Raw genomic sequence first — 12,307 nt, 5'->3', positions numbered from 1 at the left:
GCCTCTATTTTGTATTTTTCCTGTAGGTCTTTCTTTCAAGAAGTATCTTCTGTTCTTCTAGCCACTCCAGGTTGGTCTGCTTGTCCTTTCAAGTAGGAATTTCCTATCTCTGGAGATCTGGATGTGGTTCAGGCTTCCACCTATAGTCTTATGTATTGCAGAGGCTCCGCATGAAGCCTCCTTCACTGGGCACACTGTAGCCCCATTTTAGGTATTCTAATCAGTTATAGGCAGAAGACGGACTTACAAGCTTTTTATGGTGATGCTTTTGGCTATTCCTTTCTCTCCCCCTTCAGTGTCTATTTTATAATATAATGCAAGGAAAACCAAGATTCAAAAGATGAGGCTGTACATCTTTATGGGAGTAGAAAGCCTCATCTTTCTCCCATGGAATGGCTGGTAGTTTCAAACTGCTGACCTTGAGGTCAGTAGCCTGACTGACCCATATCCAGTTTGCTACTAGATAGATTTACACAGTGGCTACATCAGTGGGCTTAAAAGTAAGAACAATTATTTGAACAACTGCAAGGTTGGTGGTTCAAATTAATTTGCAGCTCCTCAGAAACCCTATATAGGGTCATTATGAGTCAGAACCATACTGTCGGCACTTAACAACAACCCATAAAAGCCATATTTTTCCTTCAATTTTTAACTGAGACCTATAATTACAAAAAGTAGGAAGTTGGTCTCTGAGTTTCTCAGCAGTTGGGAAAAAAAAGCAATTTATCTCTGATTTCTGTAATTTTTAAAAGTAGATTAAATATAGTTGTTAAATTATTACAGTTTTTCTTTTAGAATGTATTGAAAGTTCAGTTTTAAATATCTTAGGTGTTAATCACAGATGATTATCGATCAGATAACGATATTCAAAGGGAGCTGTTTGATATTGTGTAGCATTATATGCATCATAATTGGGTAGTTGTAAATTTAGTTTTCGTCCCAAAAATTCAGGAATGAAAATGCATAATTGATACCAAATTCTCTAGCGGGTTGACAACTTATAAATGTTTTTATTATTTTTAATTTCTTATTTTCAAGTAAATTATAAAGTGTCATAAACATTGAGCACATATAATTTGAATTATAAAAGTTTATTTGTAAAATAGAATGCAATCATTTTATAGTAACTAAATAATAAAGATGCTGTTATAAATAAATTCAGATGCTGAAAGTTTTCTGAAGAATTAATTGTACTAATTAAAGATTTCTAGCACTCTAATAACAGCCACATTTTTATTTCATTTCACAAAAATCATTAAATTTCAGAATTGTAAGGGACCTTGAAGCATATCGAATCCAACCCTCCAATATACAAAATCAAGTTTCACAGAATTATCTTGGTTTTCTCTTGTTGCCCACCTCATTTTGTAAACAGAAGATGTTTTTACTATAGACCCTTCCATTGTGGTTTTAAGCATAGATGTAACTCCTAACTTATAAGTGAATTGTGTTTCAGAATTTTTTTTATATCTGTTGTTTACAGGGCAAGTAATTTTCTGTAGAAATCCTAATTATAAGTAGTAATGGGGTTCCAGAAATAACCCTCAAGAATGATTAACCTATTATGTATCTGAAATATTTACCTTTGTAATGAAAAGTGTTTTAAATTATCTATCTTGGGCGAATAAGGAAGTGATGGGATTGTAGAGGAGTGAGGGGTAGGGACTTTGTCATTTCATATCTGATTTTTTTGACTGGGTAGTGAGTACACATTTTGTTCATTATATTGTTTTCTGGACCTTTTATATTCTTGAAATATTTCATAATTTTAAAATGCTGTTTTACGTATTAGACATATCATTGTAATATAAACATTTAGAATTATTTTCCTTAAGCACTTATGTTTATGGAAGAAAATAATGTGATTAGAAAAAGGATAAAGAGAAAATCCTGAAAGAGTTTTATTTTATAGGTACTTAGATTTTATTATAATCATCTTCATTTTGATCAATATAATTTCAGAATGTATGATTTTGCTGTTATGTATGTCATCAACATTAATCTGTTGTCAGTTGTAAACATAGGCATGGTTTTTGTGGTGTTTTTAAAATGTTTTATTGTGAATTACGTGATAGTTTACATGGGAGAACATTAGTTTTACATTCATTCTACTGTATATCGTTTCATTGCCATGGTTCCAGTCCCCTCTAGGCATCATCAACCAACCAAAGGGTATACACTACAAGCCTGCACTCCGGTCATCAGCACACAGCCCCTCTCCCTCTCTGGATCTAAAGTCCCAAGCTGCTCGACATCTCCATGTCATTGTCTCTGCCTCCATCTCAGGCATCACTGCTTCTCTCTGGGTAGGGTACCGCTCTCTGCTTTTCTCCCTTGATGTTCCCAGGGACCTCCCCTCCTAGACTGCAAAGTTAATCACTCCCCTCCTTGCTATAAAATGCCTACCTTTACATTTCCAACTCTCACAATCAATCCTGATAGCAATTATTCACTATTGTATTATGTGAGACCTATCCACATTTCCTTTCATCAGCCCCACCTAGACAGATTGGATACTACTCACTGGAGATTCTAACTTCCTCCATGCCCTCTGGGTCTAGGTTCCCTCTTGAAAGCTTGTAAGCCAGTCACTTCTTGCCGTTGTAGCACCCCCCCCCCCCCTTGGGTATCCATTTTCCAAGTTGCCCACCCTTGTCCACTCCCTGGGGGGGGGGGAGGGGGAATGATCCTTGCTGTAAGGATTTGTTTCCTCTTTTGAGCTACTGCAGCCATAGGTGTAGGTCAGGTTCATCAAATTGTATCAGATTACTCTTTTTTTTTTTTTTTCCTCTTCTCTCTTCTTCTGGTTGAGCTCTGATCATCCAGTCATTGAAGCCAGGTCAAGTGGGCACTATCTGCACATATGGGTGTTCTTATGCATATGCCTTCCCTTCTTATCAGCTGGACGCTTCACTCTCCACTCTAGTCCTCTGTGGCTATGTCACTGACTCTGGGCCCAAGAGTCCCTAGGTCTTGCCACACTGCTGGCCAACCAGGTCTCCACCCAGGTTCACAGGAGTCTATTGAACATTGTAGGGCTTAGCTTGCTGCTTCATTGCTGTTTTTCCCTCACTTCCCCTTATTGATGACGAGCGTGGTCACCAGTCAGAGCGTGTATTCCCATTGAGTCTTAGTCTTGGAAGGGGGTTTGCAGTGGAGCGACCCGACCACTTGCCTTGATGTCTCCTGGGCAAGCAACTTGCTTATTCTTGTAGTAACAGTCAGTCTTATAGGCATGATTTTGAGAGAGTGAAAAATTAAGAAAGTAAGCAGTCATTCACTTGAGAGACAAATGTTCAAAGACAAAGAAGATTAAATTGTGTTGTTTTTAAGTGTAGCAGAGTTGGTTTTAATTAACAATGACCCTGTATGGGGTTTCTGAGGAGCAGCTGGTGGGTTTGAACCAAGGTCATGACCTTGAAGTTAGCAGTGCAGTGGCTTTTCTACAGCGCCAAGTCAGTACTTTTAAATTGCATATGTATGTGTGAAATTGAGTACGATCTTGCTTCATGTGGAATTACTTGAAGTGGAGACTTTTGGAAAGCAGGAAAATAGGGAGGAAAAAGTGAGTGGACAAAGACAGAAAAACATTGAGTTCAACATCAGAAGAACATTGATGGAGTAGTTGTTGAGGTTTTATGAAATGATATAGGAACTTGAATTTGTAAGTCAGTGAACAAACATCCATTAATATTCTGGAAATTTTCATACTTCAGAGAATGCCTTATATATGTGTGCATATGTTGTTGTTTTTAAGTGCGATCAAGTTGGTTCTGACTCATAGCAACCCTGTATAGGGTTTCAAGGAGCAGCTGGTGAGTTTGAAGCACCGACTTTGTGGTTCAAACCGACAATGTGGTTAAGTACTTATCCTACAGCGCCATACCAGGACTATACATAAGTAGAAAAGAGTCTCTGGTGGAACAGTAATTAAAGTACTGGGCTATGACCCAAATGGTCACAAGTTTCAACCCACCAGCCTCTCCGAGAGAGAAAGATGAGGCAGTCTGCTTTAGTAAAGATTTATAGTCTTGGAAAGCCTATTGGGGCAGTTCTACTCTGTCTTATAGGGTCACTATGAGTCAGAATTGACTCCACTGAAGTGAATTTGTTTTTGGTTTAAACAGAAATCAAAATGGAACCAATTTTCTCAATAATTTGGATATTTTTTGTGTATGTTTGGGAATTGTTTTTAAAAAATTTTATTGTGGTTCAAGCCTGATCCCAGAACTAGATGTTGCCTGGCTAACACAACCAACTGTTCTAAAAGGGATCACACTGGAAGGTCCTGAATAGATTGGGAAGAAATGTGGAACAAAACTCAAAATTATAAAAAAGACATGGCTTACTGGTCTGAAAGAGATTGTAGGAACTCAAGACTGTGGTTCTTGGTCACCCTTCAGGTCTGGAACTGAACTCATCCTTGTAGCTCAGTTTTCATCCATGTGAGAGGTAGCTATATAGGGGGGACAATAATACTAGTAAGGTATGCTCACCATGAAATGATCAGCCATTCAAGATCAAAAGGGCAGCATTTACCACAGGACAAAGTTCAGAAGGATTGGGAAGAAGAGTGGAATGGAATCAAGACTCACTGGAAGGAAGTGAAATAAATGGGATTGAAAACTTTTGGGGCTTTAAGCAAACAAAGACTGCGAAACCTCAAGGGAAACGTGGTGCAAGATAGTACTATTTGACATTTTTAATCACTACTATAAATTATATCTAGATTACAAATCTTATTCTTTTGCCATTTTAGGTATGTATTAAAAGCCTGTCTCTAATGATGGCATTGCCATTTATTTTATGTATTTTTATGTGTTATAATGGAAATAATCTTTAAATATTAAATGCAAACTCTGGAACCCCCCTCCCCCTTTATTACCTTCAACAGATCCCAGAGTCATTAAGATATGCTACATGGCAGAAATTGTGGAAAGACAATTCAGGGCAGTTATTAGATACTACAAAGGTAAGACTTAAGTAGAAACTTTTATATGTATTTAGGAAAAATTAGAAGCTCTTGGAACATTTCCCAATATATGTACTATGTACTACATATTTCCTAAACATATGTCCTTTTCATGTTTTTCAATTTACTTGTCAGCTAAATAAGAAAGTATATTTCTGCTGCTAACAATGGAGAAAAAAATGCCTTCATAATATTTTGTGTGTAGAAAAGTCTATCAGAATCTCATGAGGTCATTGCCAACTAGAGTAATGTTTTTGGAAAACTTTGGTAAATATAGTAGAAGGACTGCTGGCGTGGTGCTGTTGGTTAATGTGCTGGACTGTAATGTCCACTTTGAACTGGGAGGCCTGCAGTTCAAGTTCAGCAGCTGCTCCTTGGAAACCCTATACAGGGTCATTGTGAGTCGGAACCCAACTAGACGGTACTTAACAACAACAACCACAATTGACCCTTCAATGCATCCTGGTTATTTCTGTGTGATAATTGGAATGCTGTAATTTTTCAAGTAAGGGAGGTTTCTTTACTGTAGAAGATGTTCAAACCACAGAATTCCAAGGGACTTTAAAATTAGAGCCCATGATGTTAATGATGCTGAGTTTACACTATTTATGAGCATTGTTTTGCATTACTAATGTAAGTGAAAGATAATTTATTCCCTGCTTTAAAATGAGACAGATTTCTAAAATGAAAAGGAAAAAAAAAAAATTAGAAAATTAGAAGACAGTCTAAATCCTGAGTACTTCCTTTGTTTTTTCTTTCTAGTTAACAAATATTTGTTATTGTAATTTATACAGTGGCTACAGAAATAAAGCACTGGATGGCAAGGTTGCTTTGAACTTCAAGGCCAGTAGTTCAAACTCACCAGCTGCTCCTTGGAAACCCTATAAAGGGTTGCTATGAGTCAGAATCAACTCTACGGCACATTATAACAACAACACAGAAATTATTAAGTCAGAATTTTAAGGAGAAAGAGTATTCAATAGTCTCATTGCACATAACACCATTAGGTTTATTTATACTTTAGTCTTTGCTTGGTTGAAGATTTCATTATCTTCTTGTGTGGTATACACCAAATCTATTGGTATAACTTGATGCTCAGTTTTTGGTTCTTTTATCTTCAAGGCTCCCCCCCCTCCGCCTTTTTTAGATGTTTTAAGGAGCTCTGGTAGCGTAGTGGTTACGAATCGGGCTGCAAACCTTAAGGTCAGCGGTTCGAAACTACCAGCCGCTCCGCGGGAGAAAGATGAGGCTTTCTACTCCCGTAAGGATTTACACCCTCGGAAACCCTGTACAGGGTCGCTATGGGTCGGAACCGACTCGATGGCACACAACAATAACAACAACATTGTAAATTATGTGATAGTTTCCATGGGAGAACATTAGCTTTACATTTATCCTGTCATATATCGTTTCTTTGCCACGGTTACAATCCTCTCCATGCATTATCAACCAGCCACAGTGTGTACCCTGCAAGCCTGTCTCCGGGTCATCAGCACACAGCCCCTTTCCGTCTCAGGGTCTAAAGCCCCCAGCTGCTCCATCTCTCAACGTCATCTTCTCTGCCTCCATCTTTGGTGTCACTGCTTCTCTGGGTAGGGTTCCACTCTCTGCTCTTTTACCTTGGTGGTCCCAGGGACCTCCACTCCTAGACTGCAAAGTTAATCACTCCCCTCCTTTTGCTACAAAACGTCTACCTTTACAATTCCAACCATCACAATCAGTCCTGATAACAATTATTCACTATTGTATCACAAGAGACCTATCTGCATTTCCTTTCATCAGCCTCACCTAGACAGATTGGATACTACTCAGTGGAGATTCTACCTTGCTCCACAACCTCTGGATATAGGTTCCCTCTTGAAAGCTTGTAAATCAGTCACTTCCTGCCTCTGTAGCCCCCTATTCTGGGTAGCCAGTGTCCAAGTTGCCCATCCCTGTCCATTCTGTGTATGCAGGGTGTGGGAACGATCCTTGCTGTAAAGATTTGTTTCCTCTTTTGAGCTACTGCATCCATAGGTATAGGTCAAGTATATCAAATATTATCACATTACTCTTTTTTTTCTTCTTTCTTCTTCTAGTTGAGCTCTGATCATCTGTATACCTCTGGCTAAAACTTCCAAAACAATGTTTTAGTAAAATCCCTTAGCTTCTGTTTATCCTGGAATGTTTTGATTACACCATCATATTTGATTGATAGCTTTGCTGGATAAAGGATTCTTGGTTAGCAATTTTTTTCATTCAGGGTTTTATGTATGTCTCCCCATTGCCTTCTTGCTTGCATGGTTTCTGCTGAGAGATCCGAGCTTAATCTGACTTGCTTGCCTTTCTATGTGACACTTCTGTTTTCCCTGACTGCTTTCAGACGTGTCTCCTTATCTTTGAGTTTGGAGAGCTTGACTATGATATGTCTTGGTGATTTTCTTTTGGGGTCTACCCTTCCTGGAGTTCATTGAGCTTCTTGAATGTTTATCTTTTCACTTTTCAAGATGGTAGAGAAATTTTCTTCCAGCAGTTTTTCAATTATTTCCTCTGTGGACTTGTGTGAGTCTTCTTGTTCTGGAATGCCGATAATTCTTAATTATTCCTCTTCATGTGGTCCAACATGAATCTTAGACCTACTTTGGATTTTTTTATCCTTTGTTTTGTTTGTTTGTTCTTCTATCTTAGTGGTATTGAGAGATTTGTCTTCCAGATCACTGGTTCTGCCTTCTGTCTCATCTATTCTATTACTCTGCCCTTTCAGTGTGTTCTCTATTTCTGTTATTTTGTTATTGATCGTTTGGACCTCTTTCTGTAGGTTTTGAATTGTTTCTAATGCTGTATCTATCTTATTTGAGTGTTCCTGTAGCACTTTCCTGACTTCTTCCTTATTTTTCTCAACTCCATTTTAAAGTGTTTTGAAACACTTTGTAATCATTTTTCTGAATTCCTTCTCAGGCATTTCGAAGGCTAGCCGCCCTTCCAGAATGGAGTCCAGGTCTACTTCTAGGCCATTTGTCTCAGACATTTTATCTTGTTTCTGGACATGTGCTGATATGGCCATCTGCTTTTGCTTCTTGGATATACTTAATGTTTATCTGTGGCCTTAGTACTTAATTGAGTATGTGTTTTGGTAATTTTTTATGCTTTCTGATTGCTTCCAGGAAGATGTGATCAGGATGTGGGCTTCGTTTTCACTCTTCTTATTGCTTAACTCAGAGAAACTTTCATAGGTGTTGTCTGTTTCCCTGCTATATGGCAACTGGTATTAGTTCTTGCCTGGTTTTGGTGTTTTATAGAGTGTTATTGTAGCTTGGCTATATGGCAGCAGTTGCTTACTCTTCTTGTGTAACGATAGGGAGACAAAAAGTCCTCCAAAGGCAGAATGGGAGGCATATAACAGCAAAACAACACCAGTGGAAAAAAAATGAGAGAAAGAAAAAGAAAAAAAAAAGACAAAAAAGCAGCACCAACAAAAATAAGACTGAATACTGCAGGCTCTAATCACAGAAAAGGGAGAGAAGAAAAAGAAGGAAAAAAAATCTATAGCTTAATATGAGTATGTCTTTAATGTCCTCTCTTCATGTTCCTACCTTCAAAGCTGCCTGAGAGATTCCAATTTGCCAGTGTTGATTGTTATGCTATACCTCAGGCTCCAATCCAACTTTTGGCCTGTTTTGCCTTTAAACTCTCTTTCCCTCCCTTCAGCCCCCTCCTTCTCTTTCCCGTGATAAAAAAACAGATAATAAAAGTCCAGGGCCTCCGCTTGGACTGAGTATCTGTGCGCATGCGTGGCAGAAGAACCCACCAGTGGTGAGGGTGGGGGGTGGCCACTCTGCTCAGGCTCTCCCTCTATTCATCAGAATGGAGGTGAACAAACAGTGAGCACGCCAATTACCAGATACCAAAGAACAAAAGAAAATCAGAGCAAAGCAAAACTGACAAAGTATATTGTCCACCTTTGTCCCAAGGTTCACGTGGCATTTTTCCATGTGTTTTTGCTCTCCCTGTTTCGTCTTGCTGCTTGGTCTCGCCCAGGATGTTGGCTTGGGCCTCCGAGCCCAGCCCGGCAGATTCAAAAGTATGTTATTTATTAACTTCATCTCCAAACTCCACAAGCTATAAGCCTTCAAACCTTTAAAATATTCCTATCTCTTTGGTTCTGAGTTTTGGAGCTCTACCCTGGATCTGCTTTGCCTGTTATTATTCTGTGTTATTGCTGATGGCGAACTTCTCTGCACCTCCACCCAAGCCGCCATCAAGCCCCACCTCCCCCAAACAGTATTTTATAAGAGTTGTTTCAAAGGGCATCCTTGCCTGGGTCCCATTCGCAGAGGGAAGGCTTTCAGTTTCTCTCCTTTGAGAGTGATGTAGGCTGTTGGTTTTGTATATATACTCTTGATTATATTGAGGAGTTTCCGTTCAGTTCCTACTTTGTAGAGTGTATTTTTCAGATATGGATGTTGGATTTTTTCAAAGCCTTTTCTGCATCAATCGATATGATGATGTGTTTCTTTTCCTTTTTCTTATTTATATGGTGGGTTATGTTGATTGTTTTTCTAATGTTGAACCATCCTTTCACCCCTGATATGAATTCCATTGATCATGACGAATTATCTTTTTGATGTGCTGTTGGTTTCTGTTGGCTAGAATTTTGTTGAGAATTTTTGTGTCTATGTTCATGAGTGATATTGGTATATAGTTTTCTTTCTTAGTGATGTCCTTCCCTGGTTTTGATATGAGGGCTTTGCTTGCTTCATAAAAAGTAAGGGAGTTTTCTATCCTCTTCTATATTCTGGAATAATTTGAGTAGAATTGGTGACAGTTCTTCCCTGAAGGCTTGGTAGAACTCACCTGTGAAGCCATCTGGGCCCTGACTTCTTTTGGTTGGGAGTTTTTTGATGACTTGATCAATTTCTTCTTTTGTATGGGTTTGTTCAATCTTTCTACTTCACTCTGAGTTTAGGTAGGTCATGTTTTTCTAGAAATATATCCATCTCTTCTCAGTTTTCAAATTTGTTGGAGTACAACTCTTCTTAGTATTCTATTATCCTTTTGATTTCGTTTGGTTCCCTTGTGATATCATCCATGTGGTTTCTAATGAGAGTTATTTGTTTCCCTCTTTTCTTTTGTTAGTTTTGCCAATGGTGTGTCAATTTTATTAATCCTTTCAAAGAACCAGCTTATTGTCCTGTTGATTCTTTCTATAGTTTTTTTATTTTGCATCTCATTTATTTCTGCTCTTATCTTTATTATTTATCTTCTTTTTGTGACTGTAGGTTCCCTCTGCTGGTCTGTTTCTAATTGTTGGAGATGCTGTGTTAATGTGTTAATTTTGTTTCTTTCCTCTTTTTGGATGTGCACATGTATCACAATAAATTGTCCTCTCTGCTGTGCTTTCACCATGTCCCAAAGATTTTGGTATGTTGTGTTTTCATTCTCATTTGTTTCTAGGAACTTTGTGAATTTACGTTTTATTGTTCTTTTGCCCAGTCACTTTTCAGCAGGGTGTTGTTCAGTTTCCATGAATTCGACTTTATTTCTTTGGTTTTCTTATTGCTGATTTCTAGTTTTATTGCATTGTGGTCTGAAATGAGGCTTTGTAGTATTTTGATATTTGTAAATTCATTGAGGCATGCTTTGTGACCTACACACACCTAACACATTGTCAATTCTGGAAAATGTTCCCTGCGCACTGGAGAAGAATGTATACTGTGCTGTTGGTGTGTTGAGTGCTTGGTACACATATGTGAGGTCAAGTTGTTTGATTGTGTTGTTTAGTTCCTCTGTAACTTTGTCTAGTTTCTTTCTGGTTGTTCTGTCCCTTTTTGAAAGTGGCATATTAAAATCTCCCACTATAATTGTAAATTTATCTGTTTCTTACTTCAGTTCTAATAAGGTTTGCTTTATGTATCTTGGTGTTCTTTCATTGGTAGCGTAGATATTTTTTATAGTTATGTCGTCCTGCTCAATTGACCCTTTGATCATGAGATAGTGTCCTTCTTTGTCTCTTATGCTGGTTTTTGTCTTAAAGTTTACTTTATCGGTGATTAATATTGGTACTCTTGCTTATTTCTTGTTGCAGTTAGCTTGTATATTTTTTCCGTTCTTTAATTTTTAATCTGTTTTTTTCTTTGTGTGTAAGGTGTGTCTCTTGCAGGCAGCATATTGAAGGGTCTTGTTTTCTTATTCATTCTGCCACTCTCTGTATCTTCACTGGTGCATTCAGTCCATTGTCATTCAATGTAATTATTGATAGGCATGTATTAATTGCTGGAATTATGTTACTTTTTTGGTAGTGCTGTTCGTTCCTTTGTTCTGCATGGCTTCTTGCACTGAGTTTGTGTTTTTTTTGTGCTATTTCTTGTTGGTTTCTTCTTAGTTATCATGTTTCCTTGTTTTGCTTGGATGTTCATCTTCATGGTAAGTTGTGAAGTGTTAACTTTCTGTGGGATTACCTTATAGTTGTCTACTAACTTTTCTCTCCATTTAAGAGAATCTGTTGTATCCTGTAATCTACCTGACATCTTCACCATCTGGATCTCTGTTGCTACGTTTATCCCTTCTGTGACATTGATATAGTTTTGATCTTCGGTTGACCTCCCAGCTCCTTTGAATTTTTTGTTGTAGATTTGTTCTTTTCTTGACTGTGCTATCTGTTGACTGAGTTCCATCCAGGGGTGTTGCCATGACTGTCAATCTCTGGTAGTTGTCTGTTCTTCTTGGTTTTCAGTCTATAGAACTCCTTTTAGGATGTTTTGTTGTGCTTCATTGGTTTTGATAAAATCTCTCAGGTTTTGTTTATCCTGGAATGTTTTGATTGCACCATCATATTTGATTGATAGTTTTCCTGGATAGATGATTCTTTTTTTTTTCTTAAATGTTTTATTGTGAATTATGTGATAGTTTACATGGAAGAACATTAGTTTTACTTTAATTCTATGGTATATTGTCTCATTGCAATGGTTACAATCCACTCCATGCATCATCAACCAACCAAAGGGTATACCCTGCAAGCCTGCCCCCCACCCCACCACCACCACCCCCAGTCTTCAGCACACAGTCGCTCTCCCTCTCTGGATCTAAAGTCCCCAGCTGCTCCATCGCTCCATGTCATCGTCTCTGCCTCCATCTCAGGCAACACTGCTTCTCTGGGTAGGGTCCTGCTCTCTGCTCTTCTTCGTTGATGGTCCTAGGGACCTCCGCTTCTAGACTGGAAAGTTAATCACTCCCCTCCTTGCTATAAAATGCCTACCTTTACATTTCCAACCCTCACAATCATTCCTGATAACAATTATTCACTGTTGTATCATAAGAGACCCGTCTGCATTTCATTTCATCAGCCCCACCTAGACA

The 12,307-nt window shown here is 38.3% G+C and overlaps 1 protein-coding gene across 3 annotated transcripts in view; it reads left to right on the top strand.

The window, feature by feature from the left end:
* ABCB7 (ATP-binding cassette, sub-family B (MDR/TAP), member 7) overlaps positions 1-12,307 on the top strand; it is a 182,522-nt gene that overhangs the window by 37,535 nt on the left and 132,680 nt on the right. For 2 of the 3 annotated variants that reach the window (XM_006873728.1, XM_006873730.1), the window contains exon 2: positions 4,895-4,972. The exons of the other annotated variant lie outside the window; for it this stretch is intronic. In XM_006873728.1, coding sequence (XP_006873790.1) covers positions 4,895-4,972 — 78 coding nt within the window. The remainder of the gene's footprint in view (positions 1-4,894; positions 4,973-12,307) is intronic. 3 annotated transcript variants of the gene reach the window in all.

This window comes from Chrysochloris asiatica, unplaced genomic scaffold (assembly GCF_000296735.1).
Source record: "Chrysochloris asiatica unplaced genomic scaffold, ChrAsi1.0 scaffold00252, whole genome shotgun sequence".
NCBI classification, from domain to species: domain Eukaryota; kingdom Metazoa; phylum Chordata; class Mammalia; order Afrosoricida; family Chrysochloridae; genus Chrysochloris; species Chrysochloris asiatica.
This window is presented reverse-complemented; position numbering and strand designations above follow the sequence as displayed.